Source organism: Neolamprologus brichardi, chromosome 18 (assembly GCF_056152115.1).
Source record: "Neolamprologus brichardi isolate AB-2024 chromosome 18, ASM5615211v1, whole genome shotgun sequence".
In the NCBI taxonomy this organism is placed as follows: Eukaryota; Metazoa; Chordata; class Actinopteri; order Cichliformes; family Cichlidae; genus Neolamprologus; species Neolamprologus brichardi.
The window spans coordinates 4,071,556-4,094,239 of NC_142121.1; the positions used below are offsets into that span (position 1 = coordinate 4,071,556).

Consider the following 22,684-nt stretch of genomic DNA (forward strand, 5'->3'; position numbering starts at 1 on the left):
TATGCTCCACTCTGTGGGGTTGTATTGTGGAGTGGACTCATGTACTTCCAGTAGAAGTGCAGTGTTCTTACATTTACTTACAGTATAATTATTTGTTTCCTGTAAAAGCCTGACTGACACCCTGTTACATCCTTACTCTCGCCTAGCTTTAAGTATTCGATTACACTGTAATTTCAAATAAAATGCATTAACTCCTGGCTCTCTGCTCTGTTTGTGTGTGAGGCTGATTTCTGCAGAGCAACGTTTCTCTCATATATGAGCTGGTTTTTGCAGCTTACATGAGATGCAAATTCACAGGGTTTGGTGCCCTTGTGCGTGTAGCCCACTAAAAGCTGCATTTTTATGTTGAGTGAACGTTTGCATGCTGTTTGTGTTTGCAGCAGTCATGGCAGGCTCCTGGAGGTTCACACAGCATCCACGCTTCTCTTTCATAATCTGTGTTTCTGCAGTTTTAATACTCCTGCTCGTGAGCCAAGGTAGGCCGAGGCTGTAAAGGCGTTATTGTTGGGTTTAATTATTAATAATAGTAATAACTGCTGTTTTTGTTTCCTCCAGCATTGATCTGCAGACAGCAGCAGGACCGGCACAGGAGAGACTTTGCTGACTCCACCGGTATTTCTCATTCTGCTTGTTCACAAATGCCAAATACGTTTCAATGTGTTGTTTTCCAGCTCGAACGAAAACTTTAAAGACCCACAAAGTACTTCGACTGCAGCGCTGTCACCTAGCAAAAATAAAAACTACACACAGTTGATGTGGAGGCGCACACAACTGGCTTCTGTGTATTTTTACATGAATATCTTTTTAAAGGTCACGACTGTCCACCAGCTACATTCAGGAAACTGTTTATTGAGGTTTTCAGTTTCTGAATAATAAAAACTTTCTGGGTTTGCAGCACAGACGGAGTCACTGAACATGTCAGATTTCTATTGTTTCTTTAACCAGATGATATTTGAATAAGGTTAACACTGGCGCCTCACACCTAGAAGGTCCTGGGTTCGAATCCTCCAACTGGCCGCGGCCTTACTGTCTGTATGTCTCTGTGTGTTGGCCCTGCAACAACACAGTATACTCCCCCCTCGCCCTCTGGTAGCTGGGATGGGCTCCAGCGCCCCCCACAACCTTGATAAGTGGAAGAGGATGGATAGAAAGTCAATGAATACCAAGCTTCACAGCTGGGAAAGGGTGGAGCTCTGGGGTGGTTCACAAGTGGGGGGGGTGGGGGGCAGCAGGAGATGGACAGACCGATCCGTTGTGGTGAAGAGAGAGCGTGGAAGCAAAGTTAATGATTTACTGCTCGATCTACGCCCACGAACAACCGCGAGCTCTGGGTAGTGACCGATAGGATGCAGCTGAGACGAGCTTCCTCCAAACGGTGAAGCTCAGCTAGCTTGGGAACGCCTCGGTGTTTGCCTGGATTTGCTGGTGGAGGTCTGGGCCTCTGCTGAGGAGGCTGCAGCGGTGATGGATGGAGGGCACAGTTGGTCGATGTTAAGAAATCTGTGGAAAAAATCCTCCTTTTTATAACTAAAACTAAGGCTTCCATCCAAAGCTCACCAACTCAAACCCTGAAACGTCCCAGAGGAGCAGTTTGTCTAACGGTAAATACCGTCATCACCAACGCACGCTTCAGAGAAGTCATCAGCTAACATCTGTGAACCTGCTCAGTGAAATGCCGATCAGACTAACTGTTACACTGACCTTGTGTTGTTTAAATAATTGCCCCGCCCCCCCCGGGGACCCATTCCTCTGGGTAACTGTCACTTTTTTCCCTCTTCCAGTACATCCAGTAATTACACTGGCTCATTCTGCTGATGCTGCCGTCTCCATAATGGAGATTACACCCAGAACGAGCTCCCGCTGACTTCACGCTCTGCTTTTATTTCCCAGAAATCCCAGCAGAGCACATCGACCCCGCCGCCATCGACCTCACGCCGCTCGTCAATACTTTAATAAATTCCAGCCACTCGGGTACGTTGTCCTGTCGCTGTCTCTCAGGTCTGAACCACAGAATCACACTTCTGTTTAACTGCAGGGAGGACTTAACATTTAAAGGAGCAGCTTCCCTTCAGCCCAGTTTTAACATTTTAACTCTGATTTTGATTTTCAGGCTCATTGACGAGGTCGCAGCATCGACCCTGTCCTCTCGTTGTTACTGATTATTGCACCTTTCTCCTTAACCCTTTAAAGCCGGTCAGAGCAGCACGCTCTGTTTTGCGTAACTATTTTTAAATCCCGGTAGCTCTGCAACCACGTGAGCTAGCGCAATATTTTTTTTTTGCATATGAAACCGGAGGAGTTGTACTTACATCTTATACCATCAGCTTGTCCTCGGTCACAGTTTCCTTCCACATATAGCTTTGCAAAAACTGCATAAAAAGCGCTTGCAGCAACAAAAACATAATATTCCAGAAACACGCTTTGCCGATCCGATCAGCTGTTTGTAACACTTCCTACATTGGATTAGACGTCAGCGCAAACTTTCACATGTCCACCATGACCTGCCCGAAACCGCAATTGACGTCATTTTCGCGGAAATGTAGTTTTTTACCATCAGGGCCTCATGAGCCTATACTGGTGTTTTTAAAAGTTATGTTTGACTTTATGACTTTCTGTGTGGTTTCTGGGATGCTTAGGACTCATATTGCACTGCTGGAAATAGTTTATTTTGATGCATATGCTGCTTTTTTGCAAATTTGCATCATAATATTTATTTTCGTTTTTCCTGCAGTGTATAAAAATTGGTGTATTTCAAAAATAAAACTATGAAGACACTCAAAATAAATTTCCTGTGGTGGGAAACTATTTTGTGCAACTTTTTTGTATTTACAGTTTTGAGAGATAAGCCTCTTAAATTTCTCTAACTAGAAATATATGTTAAAAAAACAAAAACGATTTTCAATTTTTTTGTAGTTTATTGCACTTTTTTGCAATTTATGTAAGTACTATGCACTTAATGCAGACATATTATTAAAATCTAGGCTGTAATGGTTGTATTGATGTATAGCAACTTGAAATGCTCCCAAAAATGGCTCCACAACATGTAAACATATAATATAAGCTCTGGCGGACTTGGTTCTATGGTAGGTCTTAAAGGGTTAATCATGAGATTTTCATTAGTGAACGCAGTGCTCTCCTGTATGTAATGATGCATCTAAGGCTGCGTAAGCTCACATGTTCGCCTGCTTTGTGTTGCAGGCTCCCGGCAGCTCTTCTCTCTGCTCAGCGTCACGTCCTACAGCTCCCTGGCTCTGCACAAACTCACCCTGTTGGTCTACAACAGTAAATGTTCTCTCCTTACAAACGTCTGCAGACAGGAAAGAGTAACGTGTGTGAAGGCTGCACTTGTCTATACTGCCATCTGGTGGTGTGAACGTGTAGTAATTACACCACCGCACCATCTCTACTCTTAAGACGAGACTTTTTCTTTAATCGTGTCAGATTGTTACCTTTAGGGTCAGTCGTGAAGTTTGATGCACTGGTGAAGGCTGAGAAAGGGAAGAACCCATTATTTTATTTAAAACTGCAAAATAAAGCACCGAGGACGTGTTCTAACATGTTTCAGAAATAATCTTATTTGCCAAACTTTGTTAAGGAGGACTTATTCTGTCACTTTGTTTATTATCTGTCATATATCTCCTGTTCCAGTGGTGGCTGTGTTGTCATCCACTCAGTCGTGAGGTCAGTGTATGGACAGTTTCATAGTTTTTTTCCTGCTGTGGGATCTGTATGATGTCATCAAGAGGAGACATGCCTAATATGTTCATCTGAGCTGGGCAAAGGCCCCGGATGCCCAAGGAGAAGAGCTAAAACTGAACTGCATCAATGCTCAGAATAAGAGGATTATTTTAAACTGTTAATCATGCAAAGCTCTGCTAGCAGAAGCTGAGGCTAACAAGCTGGAAATAAGCAGGTCAGCAGATGTTTGTAGGCGTGTCGTCCTGACACGTCTTAAACTTTAAATCCCTGAATGACTTCTGAACAGTTTCTGTGTGTTTTGCAGTTTCCAGTGTGAGAAGTTTAGAAAGCAGCGTGTTCAGGAGGCGATTCTGCTACTGCGTCACCAACGAGACCAACGACCTAACAGGCAGGAGGATTCGAACGTTCGGCCTCATTTTACGCTTCGTGCAGTTTGCTGCATGTAAACTCGTTTTTGTTTCCCGTCAGACTTTACAGCCATACTGCTGGATGTGATGGGAAACTCTACAAGTTACCTGCACGAGCTCTTTAAATCCTCCTCCATACTCTCAGGTGGTAGATGCTGTTTAAACGAAACGCTATATGATGTGTTTGTGTCCTGGCTAACGGCGTCTTGTCTGCTTGTGTCTCAGTGAGCCAGAGGAATAACTCGGACTGTATCTACATCTGCGTGATGGCCGGTAAGATGGGTATGTGTAGGCCTGCTGTCCTGAGTAAAGTTCTGAGGCCTGGGGAAATGACTCTGCATGCTTATTTTAAATCCTCACAGAGGTCTGGAAGTAGGAACCTTTTCTTCCTGCTCCTGACCCACGTCTAAGACTGACACCCGGTGTGAAACTATAACCTGAAGACAGTTTTTAAAAGCTGAATCTTTATTGTTCTGAGAACAAGCAGTAAGAAATGTGTTGGGTATATTCCAGTAGTTCAGCCGACAGCGTGTTTCCTTTGTGTGTGTCACATTTTTATTTTCTCCTTGATTTATTTCATGGTGAAGCATTTTTAAAAGCAAAAATCAGATAAGATGAGGTTGAAAATGAGGAACTTTTTGTAAATGTTTGTTTTTAAACGTTTAAAAATGAAAGCTCTCAGCAGAATGTGAAGAAACAGTCATGTGACCTTACCTCCATGTTTGGTTTTAAAGAGATATCACGTAAACATCAACAAAACATTTTTTCTTTTTACACTTTAACACAGCAAAGCATCCTGCAGAGGGGTCAAAGAGCAGCAGATCCAAAAACAGTTGATAATCGCAGTTGGTAAAACAGCGCCCCCTGGTGGGGAAGCTTCTGTTATCTTCCACAGACCTCAGAGAGCGATTAAAGAGAGAAAATATATGACTAAACCTTATAAATGCTCCTGTAGTATACCTGAAAAATCTTTCATATAGTGTATAAGGCAATGGTGTGAAACATAAGGCCCGGGGCCCGCTGGACCGCTTTGTAAAATAAGTAAGAGGGCGTATGTTTATTATGTTTTTAACTTTTCATATGTTTTGCAGCACGTAGAAAGCTGAGACATACTGTAGAAATTGCCCCTTTTTTCTTTTTCTAAATGTGTAATTAAACTTTGTTGGTTGGAGTTTCACTGATTGGCCCACGTTGGATCAGTAAGTCCCTGTAAAATGAGTTTAACATCTCTGGGGCTGATGATGATGCTGCTGATGAAGGTGTCTGTCTGAATGCGACGTTGTGTTTTGTCCAGGCAGAGAGGTGCCTGAGCTGTGGGACGTCGGCTCCATCACGCCGCTCTTCAACCAGACCATCGTGGAAGGACCGCACGCAGGTCTGTTTACTGGTTTGTGACGGATTCATTGATGACCAGCAGGTGGCAGATTCAAACAAACACCAGATCAGTGTGGAGATCATTAGATCTTCTTTTTCATTACTTTCTTTTCCCCCACTTTGTCTTTCTGAACCAGCTAACATCTCCTTCCGGCTCCCTGTCGGTGAGTACATCAGGACCTTTAACAGGCCCGTTCAAGCATCTGCTGTCATCAACCAGAAGCTCGAAGAGCCGCTTAATTCTCCTCTTCAAATTGTCTATTTTAAATCTCAGAATGGCACCAACTGCCCACGAATCTGAGTCACATCTCTCCATCTGGGATGAGCTCCATGCTAACCAGCAGAGTCCATTCAACCGCACATGGTGAGTCTCTGCAGGAGGCCGGCGTTCAGCGTTTGGCTCGTCTTCACAGCTCGATCTGTCAGGAAGTTCGGGCCAGACTCGGTTTCCAAAGTTTAATCAGGATTAAGCCGGTTTATCTCTGATGTTCACAACCAAATGTGTAAAAGAAAGAACTGGAAGCACATTTAAAAGGATATGCATGAATGAACACTAAATAAAAGAGATTGTTATTAGAAATATAATGAAGTCAGTCAGATGCTAGGTTTTAATTTTTAGGAGAAATTGTTTGTGTGAGAAATACGAGGAAGACCAAAAAGATCTTTGAGCACACGGAGCGACTGCAGCCATGTTCAGTGTTGGGGAGTAACGGAGTACATGTACCGCCGTTACGTATTTAAAATACAAAATATGAGTAACTGTATTCCGTTACAGTTACCGTTTAAAAAGGTGGTATTTAGAATACAGTTACTTTGTTGAAATAAATGGATTACACGGCGGTACTTCCCTGTTTCATATTGTGGCGGGTCAGGACTGTTTGGGTTTTGTTTGACAGCTACGTTCTGTTGTTCCAGGCGGCAGCGTTACGGTTGCCATGGTTACAGGGTGACGCTCTCTGCGTGTTTCCTGGGTGAGAGAGCGCCTGTTGTTGTTGTGCTAAGCTAACAGGCAGAATGCTACAGGCATAGCTCTAAAGAATGTAGCATCATGGGCAGTGTAGTCCGTGCTGCAGGGAGAATGGACTGCCATACCCGTTATGTGTCTGTGAGCGAGGGAGGGAGAAAAAGGAAAAGTACGAGCTGTCATCGAGCAGAAACGGGAGCTGGAAGCATGTAAATATAATAATAACCACTGCAGCCAAGAAGAGAGCCTGACGAGCCCAGTTGTAAGTAAGCTATTAAGACTCGACTGTACACCGTGTTCGTGTTTTCCTCCAAAAACAATAAGTTCCGTTGGAGCAGCCTTTCAACGCCTCTCTCTGTCTCTGCTAGCAAAGTTGACCCAGACAACAAAGTAAAGCTAGTTTTCAGCTACGAGCCGACACAGAACCCACCGTATTAGCCAGAGGTCCCTTTACTACGGTTCGGAGCCGCGGACCTTCAGTAACAGTAATAAATCACAGCAATAGTACATTCATGTAGTTGTAAACAGCATGATAATATATTAAGTAATCCAAAGTATTCAGAATACGTACTCTCATTGAGTAACGTAACGGAATACGTTACAGAATACATTTTAGGGCATGTAATCTGTAATCTGTAATGGAATACATTTTAAAAGTAACCTTCCCAACACTGGTGATGTTATTGAGCTGTGAATCTCAGCAGAGTGTGTCGCTCTCTCCGTGGTCGAGTCTCGTGTCACATGATTGAGAAACATTAGTTATTGGCTAAAGGAAGCGATGCGTCTGTGCGTCACACTGTTTTACAGCCAGTGTCGTGTGATGTACGTTGTTACCTGTTCAAGCCTCCTGTGCGCTTTTTTTCTTGTTGTGGTTCTGATGCAGGTTGATCTTAGCTTCATATGTTCATTGTTGCTCTGCCTCTGTCCTTGAGACTCAGCACTGGTTTGCGTCTCAGTGTGAAACTGTCTTCCCTGTGCTTGGATACAGCTACCTTCTGAAGGGTGTTTCTTTCCTGTAAAGGTGTGGGGTTTTTTACCATGGAAAAGAACCTGTGATCATCCCCCATCTGGTCTTCTGTGGTCATCGAGCCTTTTTTTAATCCTGTAATGTACTAAAATGTTGATCTGACCACTGATGCTCCCACTCGCTGTCTCTCGGTTTGCTTTGTTTGTTTTTGGTGAAGTTTAATGAAGTAGTTTTGTTGTTTATTGTTGTTGTTTGCTGTTTATATGACTGTATACAGATTACAGTTATATGCATAGGTTCTGTTAAACGTTTAAATTGCATGGACACAGTGGAGAGGTCCAGTTTGCTGAGGTGGAGTCGAGGACACCTTTAAGCCTTTAAGTTTGCTGACTCAGGCAGTAAACGTGTTTATTTTTTAACACGTGGTTCTGTCTTCAGTCCCGTGATGGCTGCGTCCTGCTTTCACTCTTGTGGAGACAGAAAATTGAGCCTATTTCTTTCTCTTGGTTTATCAGCTTCACCAACAGCTGTGGATGAAGCAGCTGCATCTACAGCGAAGGTCACCACAGCTCAGCCGCTCACAACGGCTCCACAGCCTACGACCATCACGCCTCAGAGTTACACTACAGCCGAAACGCCGGAGACAACCCAGCAACCCACGGCACCAAGCATGACCGCAAGAGCTGTAACGACACAAAGGGGGACCACGCCCACTGTGGCATCTTCTCAGAGTGGAACTATAGAGGAAAAAACAACTTTAGCACCAATTACAACCTTAAAACAGCGAACCACCACCGCCGCCGCTCCGACTGCTGCAGCTCCCACCACAGCAGCACCACGATTACCCACGACACCGGGCAGAGCTTCAACCTTCTCACCAGCAGTTAGTCTGATCCGCACGCCGGCGTCTACAAGCACAGCAGCCCCGCACACGACGTCCACAGTTCATCCCACGAGACTTCCACCTGTGCGAGCCACAGCAGGACCCACGGTGCCCAGGAGGACTACAGGGCCTCTGGTTAGAACTACAACTCCCAGCAAGCCGACGGAGAAACCAGGTAAACGATTTGTTCTTTCAGATATTTTAATATGAATTATTTTGAGGAAGATGCTCGTGTGTGTTTCTCAAAATAAAAAAGATGAAATGTGGCAAATAACCAGAATAAAAAATGAATAAAACCAAAACTGCACCAGAGGAATACATGAGAGAAAATCTGGACTTCTTTAAGTTTCTTGGAGACGTTTCTCCTCTCGTCCGAGAAGCTTCTTCAGTTCTGAAGAAGTTCTCACAGTTTTACCTGCTGGACAGGCAAAGATGGCGACGGCTTCACTGTGACCCATGATGACAGCTTGTTGGGAAACATAAGGACAGACGAGTGATTTAATGTCGTTATTGATGAATGGATACGAGGAAATCAAACATGGAGACCTGTGTAACATCACTGGAGCCACAGTTTGACTCCGCCCACTGACCTGCTCTCACAAAGCGACTCTAATCGCATCGCAGCCCTCCTTTGTCATTTCTGGACACACCAGCGGCACTGATTCAATTTCAACCCGGAGAAAGGTGTGCATGTGTGTGTGTGTGGCACGGGAAGCCATGCTGCAGATAGTAACCATGGTAACGCAGGATCGCAGCCTCCTGTGTGAAAGCTTTCATGGGTTTTAAGCTGCAGAGGTTAAAGTCAAATTAAGGCCAAGCGTTCAGCGTTTATCCGTCTGCTGCACTCGGCGTAAACCAGGAGCTCGTTATGGAATTCCATAATTACATCGTGAGGAAAATAAACACTGATTCAAATGTCAACAGTTTCCAGTCGTTAACGTACTTTAAGACAATTTTATGTGACAATGGATTAAAATATGTGAAATGCACATTCACTAATTGAATATTGTCTAATTTGCATAAATAATAATAGTCGATAAAGTTGAGACTGTAGAAAAACAACAAACATCCACTTTCTTACGCTTCTCCAGTTCAGGGCCACGCGGGGCCGGAGCCTTCCCAGCTATCATAGGTCAGGGAGGAAGACGGGGCATACAGAGGCAACGTTCACACTCACTGCATGTGTTTGACTGTGGGAGGAGGCTGGAGAAAACCCACACACTCCCACAGAAAGGCCCTGGGCAGGATTCAAACCCAGGACCTGCTGGGACCGCCTTTGTATATTTTCTTGGATTTTTGAACGGCCGATTATCATGACGTGACGGGCGGCATGGACATTGAAGTGTGTGAATGTAATAACGAGAGAACGAGGTGACATAGGAGCATCTATACAATGGGTGTATCTACTAAAAATCTCTGACAAGTTTGAATCATAGTGACTTTGACCCCAAGGTTAAAATCAGTGGTCAAGGTTTCTGAAAGTCTTGTGACTATGATAAGTTGAGATAGGGCTGCTCAATTAATCGAATTTTAATCTCGATTACGATCTGGGCTTTCAACGATCATTAAAAATGACTGAGCCGATTATTAGCCCCTCCCTTGTGCTTTACTCTCGCGCTGCTCCGTGTGGCAAATCGAGCGCACCTCTCTGCATTTCGAATACGCGTCACAACAATAAGAGGACCTGAGGGAAGCTCGGAAAGCTAAGCAGAAGTTATTTGGAGAGGAGAGTGACTGCTGTTGGTTGAAAAGAGGTAAAAAAACTTCAGTGGTGTGGAAACATTATGGGTTTGGAGTCAGACGTGGATCAAGTAGACACAGTGTGTAAACTTTGCTACAGTGTCGTAGCTGCACCACAGAGCAACACTGCAAAGTTCACTAAACATAGATGTTTACATTTTTCATTTATTTCTTATATTGTAAACATTTGCACTGTCATCAGTATTTGCACTATTTTATATTATTTTTTGACAAGCTTTAAAGTCATTATTCAACACATTGTTATTGTTAAATAAATATCGTCAAATAATTGAGATCTCAGTGAAAATAATCGTAATTATCATTTTTGCCATAATCGAGCAGCCCTAGGTTGAGAACAATGTGATGCAGGAGTTTGATACCACACGTGTCTCCACACGGAGGCTGACGCCGCCGGTGTTTTTATGTAAACGTAGGCAGCATGAATTCAGCATATCTCAGGTTTTGTTTGTGTCATCTGTTCATTCACAGCCATTCTGCGGTTTCAGGACAAACTGGGACAGGAATGGGGTAAATAATGTGACGGTGACGTAAACTGAAACAGGGGATTGTAATCATTGTTACAGTTTGTCCAACAAATGAGTGAGAAAAGTTACAGAAATGTTCTGTTACCAGCAGTGAGTCCAAACCCGGCGCCTGCTGTTGACGTGCCCGGTGCAGCACGTGATGGTTGTGGCTCCTAACATATCAGCTGTGAGGCACTCAGTGTGTTTCTTCACCTTTCCCAGCACAGCCACTAGATGGCAGTAACACCACACTGCAAATAACAGCTGCGCCCCTGATGCTCCCGTCCCCTCCTCTGATTTTTGCCTAGCAACAATCAGAAGGCCGGAGCATCCTGTGCAATTTGTCAGCGAGTCATTAGCGTGCAGTGAAATGAGCGTTTGTCACCCAGCTGCACGTGTCTGAGTGTCGGCCTGTGGAGGCTGATGTTTGACTGACACACACACACACACTCAGGAATGAACGCTGCAAATCAGGTTGTTGTTGCTTTTGTGTTTATTTCTGTTCAAATTAAAATGAAATGAATAAATGTGGAGACAGGAGCTCAGATGAAAAGCATGAGTTCACCTGCTGACTGAAGACTTTCTCCTCTTTACGATGATGCTGAAGAAGGAAAACTGACACTTGTTGGCTGAACTCACGAGTTCACGTCAGGTTTTCAGCAGTTCGTCAGTCACATGACCCTCAAACCTCACGTGCTGCTGTGGGTTCATTGTTGCCTGAAGCCCTCCCGCACCATCACAGCTCCGTGTGTCACCATGGAAACATAGACTGTAAATAAAAGATGGGCGTGGCAGAATTAGAATAATCCCAGAGGAAATTATTATTATGTGGTTACAGTTGCTCCAAGACAGCAGGAACAGTAACTAAGTAAACTTAATATTACAATATGTTACAAAGTTACAAATGTAACCAAATAGCTCAAAGCAGCTGGGACCTTAGCATTTCACCACCTCCATGTTTCAGAGCTGAGTTATCGTTGAGTTATAGTGAGCTGCACACTCACACAGTCATCTGCTAATTAGTGTGAAGTGAAAGACGAACACAATACCAGAATTTTAACTCGCCAAAAGTGAAGCACAGACTTTTTGGATGTTTGCATTAAAACTGCTCCAGAATCGGTCGATGGTTCGGCTTCAGTGACTGCAGTTTAATAAGGAGAGAGACTCTGAGAGAGCTGAACATCATTTATTGAAGCACAGAGTTATAAAATATTAGAAGCTACATCGCAGGGCAGAGCCCCAGCAGCAGTGGGCGGTAGGACGGGACCCCCCGGAGTGTGATGGAGAAGAAGCAGATGGAGGTTTGGATGAGCTGCAGGACAAATGTGAAGGACAGAAGAGCACGGAGGTTTACAGAAGGCTGCCAAGAAAAGTTAGTAAATATGGGAAAAATGAAGCAACACAAACACCAAAAACTGCAGATCTGAGTTACTGACGTGGAGGCGGGGCCTAGCAGCATCTACCTGTCAATCAAAGCAGCCACACCCCCAACGTTAACTTTAAGCTTGATCTAATTGAAAAAGGTGAGTCGTGCAGTTGTGACAAAGGAGGAAACTTCAGAGGCGGGAGGTGTTTCTGCTGTACAGGTGAACATTTTAACACGACTCTGTGGGATTTTGAAGTCTGCCTCGAGTGGACGTCAGAGGAACTGCAGCTTTGGGCACCTCCCTGTCATCACACACCTGCAGATGAATCCATCGAGCTTCTGCTCCTCACACAAACACAGTTCTTAAAATCTCACATCTGGACTCCTCCTACGTATCAGTCCAGCTGTCTGCAGGTCCAAAGTCCACTCTATGTTTCTGTTCATGTTTCATCATGAAGGTCTCCTCTCAGCCAACCCTTTAGTGTTTGAACTCTGAACTTTGCCCCTGCTGCAGAGGAAACTCCTCAGCCTCGGGTTTTTTAGCTTTTCAAGAAACTTTCTTGAAATTTTCCCGACTGACTGCAGCTTCATTCAGCTGGAAACGATTCCAATCAGAGAGACTCTGATGATAGTGTGCATGCCTTCACGTCATCACACCGTCTGTAATATGTTCTCTAAAATGTATGAAAAGCAGATTCTGTGTGCTGACGTTAATCACGCTCCAAGGATGAGCATTTCCAAACCCGCGACCAAACATCCCTGTTGTTGGTTTAAACTTGAATAGGAAAAGATTTTTCCTGATCTCATCGTGATCCTGTTTGCAAGGCGAACAAAAACATGCAGCATGTGGACGAGCGCGCAATTAAAATTCATCTGAATGTATTTGTGTGATAATCAGGAGCCGTGAAGCTGCAGTAGGTCACCTGTGATTAAGCCGCGGCTCCAAACTGCTTCCGTGAGCTTTTAAAGGTTAATTTATGCTATTTTTATTCTCTTTAATGTGACGATCACCTTTGTCTGTGGACATCACCTCCTAATCAGATTTTCTCCTGCAGAACACACAGATTAATTAAGCCGCTTCACGACTGACGTTCTTCTCTCTGTGTGTTGAGAGGCTGTCCCTGGAGGAGGCCGGAGCTGAGCGCCGAGTCCGTCCCCGCCGCCGCCACGACCGTCGGCGCCCACAAGCTGCAGCCCTGCGTCCTCGAGCTGTGCAAGTTCTTCTCCCAGTGCCTGTGCAGACCCTTCAGCCACAAGACGCGCATGAAAAGGTCGGCAAACTCCCCCTGCTGCCTGTAGGCAGCACCGCTGCAGACGGCGCTTTGAATGAGTGTCGCATCACTTATTTCTCTCAGCTGCACTTCATTAGGTGACCACGATAAACCCCGGCAGTGTGAGGCAGACACACACAGGTAGACAGAAATTACAGGGTGAAGCTTTCTGAAGTTTTCTTAACAAGAACGAGTGGCTGACGTCGTTCGTGACAGTTCACAGCAGGTGTTTGTTTGTGTTCTCGATCTAATGAGCACTGCTCAGAAAATGAGAAGAAATCATGCTGGATATGTTCACTGAGAAGGACTGGATGTGTTATTCATGCTGTTTGATGGAAACAAAGATATCAACCTGCTGGATTAAAAAAACCCTGAAAATCAAAGTGAAACAATGTTGCGACAGGTCAGTCGATTTGGCTGAAATAACTCAAAATGATGCTCAGTAGTTTCTTTTGGCCCCCATGTGGTTAAACATGCCTGACATCCCAGGTCTGAGCCGGGGCATCACTCAGCTCCTGGTGTAATCCTTGTGGCATCAGAGGTGCTCTGACTTTTCTTACCCTGCTTGTTTGAGGGTTAACGCCGGTGCCATTCTCCTGGTTTGGGGCTTACAGCTCTTACTACGAGTGATGAAGAAGAAAAGAGCGAGTTACCTTCCCCAGGATGCGTGCTGGAGCCGGGTCAGAGGAAGAGGCCAGACTGTGGCTCTTTGGCCCGATCGCTCAGCAGGTCGGGCTGTGGAGGTGAAGTGGTCTGTGGGCAGCGTTCAGGGTGGAAGTCCTGGTGGTTTAATTCCCCCGCTGCCAAAACCTCTTTTTTCCTTTCTTAATGACACATCTGAAGTGACCTGAGAGGGACACCTCCTAGGTGAGGGGTTTCAGGCTTGTCTTACCTGGTGGAGACCTCCTGGGCAAACTCAGGACGTCCTGAGATTTGTCTGCCCGCTGTTTTGGGAGTGCTTTGGTGTGATCAGAGACCGTCACCACCTGCATGTGAAGACTGTTTTTGCTTTTTTATTTTGAATTGCTCGGACACGTGGCTCAAAACAAGCCTGATTTCTGTCTGTTGAAAGCTGAAGTTCCCCCTCGTGGCGAGCTGACTCTGAAGCAGAAGCTCCAGCTCAGCGCTTCATGCTGTCATCTTGTCTTGCAGGTACTGTGACGACAGCCACCTGTGGTATGAGAAGCACACCTCTGAAGTGTGTCGGCGGGTCAGGAGGGTCTCCTTCTCCAGAAGTAAGTGGACAGCACGAGACATTGACCTGCCGGGCTCTGCTGCTCGAGACTCCCTGTGCAGTAAAACAAACACCTGCAGCAGCAAAGAGTTTGGTCGCCCCGGGGCAAACTGCATATTTTATTGATGTTTGAAGAGAAAAGTCGGTAAAATATGCAGTCGGCCAAAACATTATCTATTGATTTTGTAGGAGTTTGTTTAGATTTTGACCAAGAAACTTGAAGGAAACCTCCAAAACGTTTGAGCTAACAGGAAAGAAAGTAATAAAAAAAATAGACATTCATAGTGACGAACGATTCATGGACAGATGATTTTAAAGCAGTCGGATCACGTATGTTGAAAGGAGTCAGATAAAACAACTGATGTTGATCCAAATCCTGAAGGTGCTGGTTTGAAACTGCAGAGCACTGAGACGTTATTAATGCATTACTGCGTCTCAATTAAACCTTCTGTATTTAATTCATCTCATATACACTGAAAATGTGATGGATCAGACAGTTTTTTTTTCTCTTTGCTCTCTATGATGTCATCTTGTAGTATGAAAACCACACCCACTTTATGGGACAGCCAATGAGGAGAAATTTGGCTCAAAGGAGGAGGAGCAAAAACTCAGTAGCTGCACTGAGGCTCAGCAGGAGTTAAAAGTGATTAATTTAAACAGTTATTCATGCAAAGCTACTCAAGTATCAGCATGAGGCATAAAAGAAACATGTGGAGCTGTAAGTTTAACATGGAAAATAGTGGCTATGCTTGAGGAGTTGGAAGTACAGGAAAGATGTGATCTTATTAAGTATAAACGGTGAACTGTTTCTCATATCGGTGCATTTTAAGCTATGCTGTCACCCTGTGATAGAAGATGAAAATGTTTTAGGATAGTATTCATGTTGTGCTCTTCTAAGCACTGCAGGAAAACCCAGGGATGTTTAATATTCCTAAATATATGGATAGGATGATCGGCGGGTTTCTGTTTGGGTTCCTCGGTGTGGAAGGATCTGCCAGAGATGAGAAGAAGCTAAAACCTTTACTAGGTTTTAATGTTCGAGTGATAACGAGGAGTGATTACCAGAGGATCTCTCAGGCTGCTTTTGTGTTTCATGGTGAGCTGTTGCTCACAAAGAGGAGAAAACAGGGAGCGATAACAGCGAAATTCAGAAAGCATTTAATGACAACAGGCTGACAAAAACATTACAAAAACCCTACAAAGCTCTGCTGACCGAGAACAGATAACAGAACAATCAAATCTCACTTTAATTTTGCTCCGTTGTCACTCGGAGAATCGTTGTCGATCATCTGAAGCTGATCTGAAGTCTGCGTGCGCTCGTTTGTACTTGGGACTGATTAAAGCGGCGATCGGCGCCGACTAGAAATGAAAGGCTGCTGTAGACCAGGAAGATGAAAGATTAATCACCCAACTCTCAATTTCTCTTATTTATGCAGCAAAATGTTTCCACCGTGGAGCCCAGCTGCTGTAAAGGAAAATAGTTTACACATAACAGCAACATGTGGTTTAAACCTGCGCTATTGATAATGGCCAGCAGGGGGCGACTCATCCGCTCAATCAAATTATAAGCTCGGTAAATTCTGAGTTTATGTTCTCAGCACCACATGATGATCATTTTGTAAACTATGGTTTGCATTAGCGTCCAGTAGAGTATGAATCAGGGCCTGCCTGACCGACGTGTTGCAGCATTCCTCGGTTTCCCAGTCAGATCCATTCGTGCAGTTTCTGGGAGATGTGGTTGTTCCGAAGCATCTGAGCTGCCATTTGTGGGTCTTACAGCATTTAGAGAATTACTGCATGTGCGAAAGACGTAAAAGGAGCTTTCTGTGGCTGCTGGTGGAGATGTGTGACATCATGAAATATGGCCGTAGCTTCCAGTTCTGAAACGTGGTTTATGTCTGCGGTGTGCAGAAAAGCCCAGACTGTGTAGACGTCTATGAGAAAATGGTTGTGCTGCTCAAAGAGCGTAAAGAGTGTCTGTCTCAGTAAGCACAGAGAATACAACATGATGTTGATCTGTTGGTTTCTGAGCTGATTGTATATAAAATATGGAGGAAGCATCTGAAATGTCACCCACTGATGTTTCACTCTTAGTGTTTTATTAAATAAAAATACATTTTATTCACATAGAGCCAAATCACAGCAACAGTCGCCTCACCGTGCTTAATATCGCGAGATAAAGACCCGACAATGATGATCAAAATCAAATAAAAAAATCTAAATTTATTTATATAGCACATTTAAAAACAACAGTTTTGATCGAAGTGCTCCACAAGTTAGGAAATAAATCAAATAAGACAAATTTACTGTGGTGGGCGTGGTCTCCGGCACCCTTAAACACGCCCGCCTAGTTAAAAACACGGGGACTCGGGGGTTGGGGTGTGTCGTGGTGGGACAAACCTATGATCCCTGGACCCGCCGAGTCTCATTCACACCATAGAAACCAACCAAATAATCAAAATATTTTCCGTCAGAGCCAGAGTAAAAAGATGGGTCTTTAAACGAGATTTAAAAGACTGAACAGTCTCAGAAGAGCGAATGCAATAGGAAGCTGCTATTGCAGCTCCACAGTCTCGGAGCTGCAATAGCAAACACACGATCACCTCTGGTTTGCAACCCAGACTTAGGTTGCATTAAGAGCATCTGGTTAGAAGATCTTAGTGCTTTTATAGGATTATACAAATGAAGAAGTTCTGTTAAATATCCAGGGGCAGTGTTATTTAAGATTTTATAAGTGAGTAAAAGAATTTTAAAATCAATGTGAAATTTCACAGGAAGCCAGCGTAAGTTAGCAAAACTGGAGTCATATGATGCAATCTGACACCTGATAAAAGGCTGCAGCAGCGCTCTGTACTAACTGCAGACGGTAAAGAGTAGGGCTGAGTATCATCACTGATTTCTAGAATCGATTCAATTCCAATTCACAAGGTCCCGAATCGATTCGATTTGAATCTGGGAAATTTTGACAGTCAGAAATATTATAATTCAGATCAGTACATTTATATATTTTTGTATCTATAAAAAGGAAGCTGACACTTTCCAGACTTTATCAAAGGTGTGAGCATCACAGCAGAGGCCTTTGTGTCAAAGTAGCTGAAGATAAAACAGAAAAACATGAAGGTGATTTTTCCTGTTCTGGATTTTATAAAAATATTCTGCAGTAGATCAAAAACGAAAGAAAACCATTAATCAACGTATGAACATTACCTCTGACGTTACAGCTGTTTTATTAGAGACACAGCGTTTTGCATTTTGTATAATTTTAAAAAGTTTAAATTTGTTCAGTATTGAACAGCAGAAATTAGGTTTTCTTTTCGGAAGTATGTAAACGGGAAAGAAACGTCGGCCGACAGCCTGTAAATAATGGTAGACTTGTGCGTAACAAGCAAGCAAATAATGAAGAAAACAGATTTTTAGATGGGAAACTGTTCTTGAAGAGAGAGAGAGAGAGAGAGAGAGAGCTGTGCATCGTGGTCGAAGCAAAACAGTAAAAGTCAGAGTGAATTCATGACGATGTTTATGTGAAGCGTAGTTTGGATCTTCTTTTGCTGCTGGTTCGGTCAGTATTGTTTGGAGAGACATCAAACTAACAGCCTTAGAATCAGCTCATAAAGGGCGTGAACACAAAGCGCGGAGCCGCCGACAGATCAGAATCAGCGAGCTGTCGGCTTTCAGCCCCGACCGTGAAAAAGGCGACAGCTCACTGATTCTGATCCGCGGGTCACGCTGTGTGTTCACGTCTTTGTGCAGAATCCGTGTTCCTGCTCTCATTTACTGTCTTAGCTGTTTGGTGGTTGTTGAAATTTTGTGAGATTTCACCAGAGATTCTGGCGTTTCGAGCAAAATAAATTTATATTAAAAAATCGATTCAGGATTTTAATGAATCGATTTTACGTTATCCAAGCCAGAATCTATTTTAATCGATGAATCGATTATAAAAACTCACCCCTAGTAAAGAGAGGAGTGAGGGAGGCCTAAATAGAGGGAGTTACAATAGTCCAGTCTAGAGGTAATGAATGCATGTGGTCAAATTTATTTATGTAGCAGATTTAAAACAAAGTGCTAAAATAATCAGATGAGATGAAAACATGACAGGACAAGATGACGGCAATTAAAGGAAACATAAAACCTATTGACGAAGAACACTACACTGAGTACACTGCTGAGCCGTTTTTCCTCAGAATTTGTGGCTAATTATCGTAAACATGGACGCTGAGCTGTTATCAGAAAAGGGTTAAAGCGTGAACACAGACGCAGACATCGACCCGGGAACCTGCACAGGGAGCTGAGTGACGGACGGCAGGGCCTCTAAACGCCTCGCGTGCTTCAAAACACCACGATGAAAATGCTTCACATGAGACGACTCCCAGATCCAGAGGGTGACGTCACAGTTGCTGCTTCCATCTTTAATATACAGTCTGTAAGTAAGGACAGAAATGAAAGGCTCAAAGATGAGGTCATTTTGTAGTTCTATAAGGACTTGTTGTTTCCTGCTTCATCAGTAAAGCTGGTACGAGAGCAGATCCATGTCGGTGCATTTAAAGCACACCGGATAATTGGGAGCTCGCTTCCATCCTTCACCTGTGCTGATGGCGACGTGTCGGCCGTATCACAGCTCATTAGAGCAGCAGCTCTGCAGGAATCTAATGGGCTCAAGAGGTTGTGGAGAGAGTCGCCTGTTTCCTGCGTCTGACACGCCGAACGATTCCAGCGGCAGCCGTCGAGAGGCCTGTCAGCTCAGTGCTCCGGCTCTCATTAGACCTCCGGGTTTATTTTTAGACTCTGATAAACCTGATTAGAAAGCGACGTGAAAAGCAGCGAGGGCAAAGATTAAAAACTCTCAGCTAACAGCACAACGTCGCAGAAGCTCCGGCTCGTTTATGGAGAACAAACTCAGGGTTATTGGAGTTTTATGGGTAAGATTTCAAGCGAGATCGCGTTCATTTCTCCACATAATGCTTGTTTTATGATTAAGATACAGAAAATAATGAAAGAAAACGTGGAAAAGATGAGAGCTCTGCGTCGTCAGTATGATCTGTTTCATATAGTGATCATTTATTCAGTGTTTGAGACCTTTGCTTTAAGCATGTTTGATCATTAATAATTCATCGTTGGTGGATCATCAGAAGGCTTCAGGTGTTCAGGAGGCAGACGGTATCGAACACGATGATGCAACTTTTTATAGCCAGGCTATAAGAACGGAGGCAGGCACCTGCGAGCCTAATCTGAGGGGAAAGTCCTCGTGCAGCTCTCCCCTCGCTGCCTACAGCACCTCCCACAACAACAGCATGCCCACTATTTGAATTATTTTTGATTTAATTGAAATTAAAATCTTTTTTTAAGCTCAGTAAATGCGTCGGGGGTGACCTGCTTCCCTGTGTGGAGGAAGTGTTTCAGCCTCTTGTTCCCACCCTCGGCCACGAGCTGTGGGTGATGACTGAAAGAGTGAGAGGGTGGCTACATCCTACAGAAATGAGCTTCCTCTGTCTGGGTTTTTCAGAGTAAAGCTGAGGCTCCTTTGCTATGAAGAGAGCCAGTTGGGGGTTCGGGCATCTGACCAGGATGCCTCCTCAGGTGTTTCATGTCCTACTGGGAGGAGACGTCCAGGCAGACCCAGACACACTGGAGAGATTGTTTCTCTGGAAAAGCTGGAGGAGGTGCTGCTGCACCCGCAGCCTGACCCGGACTAGAAAAGCAGCAGATGATGGAGCGATGCATGAAGTTACGATTATGGAACAAAATCATTCTGATCGTTTCTTCTTCTGTGATCGAGGAGCCCTGTAGGGAGGCTGAAGGCCTCCATCGGAGGTGGAGAACGAGTCACTCACAGCACTTCAGTGACTTTATCTTTTTATTTTTAAATACTTAAGAAGATAAACCACATTTTTACTAAAAGCTCCTTCAGATAATTGATCTCAAGCTTCAGTTTAAATGTGCTGCTGTTTTTCCTGGACTGGAGACTAGGGATGCAACGATACCAATTTTTTCAAACCGATACTTGGATCTGAGTACTTGCCGATACAGAGTACAAAAACTGATACTTCTACCACACACACACACACACACACACACACAAATGCAATGAATTGGAAGACAGGTTTTATTATATTCTCTGCCGATAAAAAATCAAATCTTAATAAAAATGACCACAAAAAAATTTCAAGTGAAAAATAAGCACTTCTGTTAAATTATTGCAGAGTCTCCACATTGTAATTTAACAAAATATCACTGAACTATTGGCACTGTCTCGAGCTTTCAGAATAATAATAAATAAACACTTCTGTTTATTTATTATATTTCATATCGCAGCTCGAGTATGCTGAGCAGACGGTGCAATCCTATGTTTTCCACGACCGGCAGTGGCTGGTCATCCAGAGCGATAAAATGAGTCGAGCCTCTGTTATTTTAACTGCCCGTGGATTTTCTCTTGACATTTTTCTTCGCTTTTCCAAAACCTGAGTTAAAGTTGGCTGTTCCACACTGCTGACATTTTGTTTAGCCTAGCTACAGCAGCCTCCAGTTTCTCTTTTTTATCTGGAGCCGCCAGTCTCACTCGTCTAACCCTGTGCCTGTTTAGCGCGGGATGTCCCCCTAGTGGCCAATCTAAAAAACTACAACAGAAATGACAAGCCACCCTCTGATTAATGAAATAAGTTAGTATCGGTTCATGGTATCGGTTAACTTTTACGAGTATGAGTACACACACATTTTACAGTATCGGCCCCGATACCTGATACCAGTATCGGTATCGGTGCATCCCTACTGGAGACGACCAGTGTGGAGACGAGAGCTCGCTAAAGCTTTTTAAACCTTTCTACACTCAGGCTCACGACAAAACTTCATGTTTTCTAACAGGTTCTCCTCAAAGTTCGGATTATGATCCCAGTGAAGATAAAATGGTGGAAAACTGTTATTAACAGGAAGGAGGATTTTTAAGAGGTTTGGGATTTTCTTAATCCTGTTCAATTCAGCTCAGTTTTATTTACACAGAAGCCACAACATTACCCAATCATATGAACCCCTGTGAGCAAGCACCTGGTGACAGCGGGAAGGAAAAACTCAAGCAGGAAGAAACCTGCAGCAGAACCAGGATCAGGGCGGTGCAGCCATCTGGGTGAGGGGAGGAAGACGGGAGAGCCACAGATTAATAATAAAATAAATAATAAATAACACTCAGTGCTGATGTCACGATTAAGACAAACTAAAGGGTTTGAGAGGTCATATCAATATTTAAGGTGTGTTCAGATTTATGATGTAGGAAAACATTCCACCTTAAGAGCTGCCAGCAGCTGCCTTTGACTGACTTTGATTCGACACCCTGAACAGTGGCTGATGGAGATGAGGGTGGAGAGACGCGTCATTAGTGTGTAATCTCTCCAAAGGCATGAAAAGAGCTGCAGCTCGTGAACGTGTCGTACTTAAAAGAAGAAGAATCTGTGCAGGGCTGATGCTCGACTCATCTCGAGTGCAGCGACGCTGACGTGATAACGAGTAAATATTTGGCAGCTGGTAATAATGCAACAGTGCAGCAGCGATTAGTTGGGTCTGTCTAATCTTTATCAGCCTGATTGATCCACGAGGAAAAAGTGCAGTCAGTCGCACGCTGGAGGAAGCTCTGCCTGAGCCTGAGGCCTGCTGACGTCCTTCAGGAGCTCAGAGCTCGTCACACTCCGATTGTGTCCGCTGACCAAAGGAACAAAGGGTGTTTTGAGGAGTGCGACCCCTTTTTAACGTGGTATGCTGTGCTTGCCTGCTCTGTAATAAATCCTTCACGTGGTTCTGCTCGTGCGTGTTTGTGGAAACAGCCAACAGCTCGGTTTGTTTCTCTTAAACGCACTAAAATCCGGATCATTCGCGGCAGAGGGGAACGTTCGCCGTAGCTGCTTTTGTTTTGTCGTAAAACTCTGTGACCTGGCTGTAACCTTTCCTCCACAGACCTGAAACAGAGGTGCCTGACAAAGATGTGCAATAAACTGTGACCGGAGAGGAACGAAGAGCCGCTCATCATCACGAACTCCGGCACGCGGCACGATTACGGACGCCAGATCTGAGTCTGCACGGGTTTGGAAACTGTTTACACGCTCACACAGCGGCGCGGCTTCACACTCATCCCCGTTATCTACTCTGTGATTTCATTTACTTTGTATCTCCAAGAAGATAAAAATAATTTGATTAAAACTGGACTCTGACATCTGCAACCCTCAGATCAAATGAAGACTGTGAGGCTGATAAAACAGTCTGACATCTGAAGAAGA

General features: G+C 44.2%; 1 protein-coding gene across 1 annotated transcript; it reads left to right on the forward strand.

Moving 5' to 3' along the window:
• The first annotated feature begins 385 nt into the window (after positions 1 to 385).
• hhla1 (HHLA1 neighbor of OC90) lies at positions 386 to 22,636 on the forward strand. Its single transcript, XM_087832070.1, has 14 exons — positions 386 to 476; positions 556 to 612; positions 1,891 to 1,971; positions 3,199 to 3,282; positions 4,004 to 4,087; positions 4,168 to 4,251; positions 4,332 to 4,388; positions 5,401 to 5,481; positions 5,618 to 5,644; positions 5,755 to 5,844; positions 7,927 to 8,469; positions 13,039 to 13,195; positions 14,348 to 14,430; positions 22,365 to 22,636. The coding sequence occupies exons 1-14, from the start codon at positions 386 to 388 to the stop codon at positions 22,406 to 22,408; spliced, it is 1,563 nt and encodes a 520-aa protein (XP_087688196.1). The 3' UTR covers positions 22,409 to 22,636.
• Positions 22,637 to 22,684: the final 48 nt, after the last annotated feature.

Coding starts and splice junctions, on each gene's coding strand:
- hhla1 (XM_087832070.1), top strand. CDS start 386: ATGGCAGGCTCCTGGAGGTTCACACAGCATCCACGCTTCTCTTTCATA. Junction 3,283..4,003: donor CACCCTGTTGGTCTACAACA/GTAAATGTTCTC, acceptor TGTGTTTTGCAG/TTTCCAGTGTGAGAAGTTTA. Junction 5,645..5,754: donor CTCCTTCCGGCTCCCTGTCG/GTGAGTACATCA, acceptor TTTAAATCTCAG/AATGGCACCAACTGCCCACG.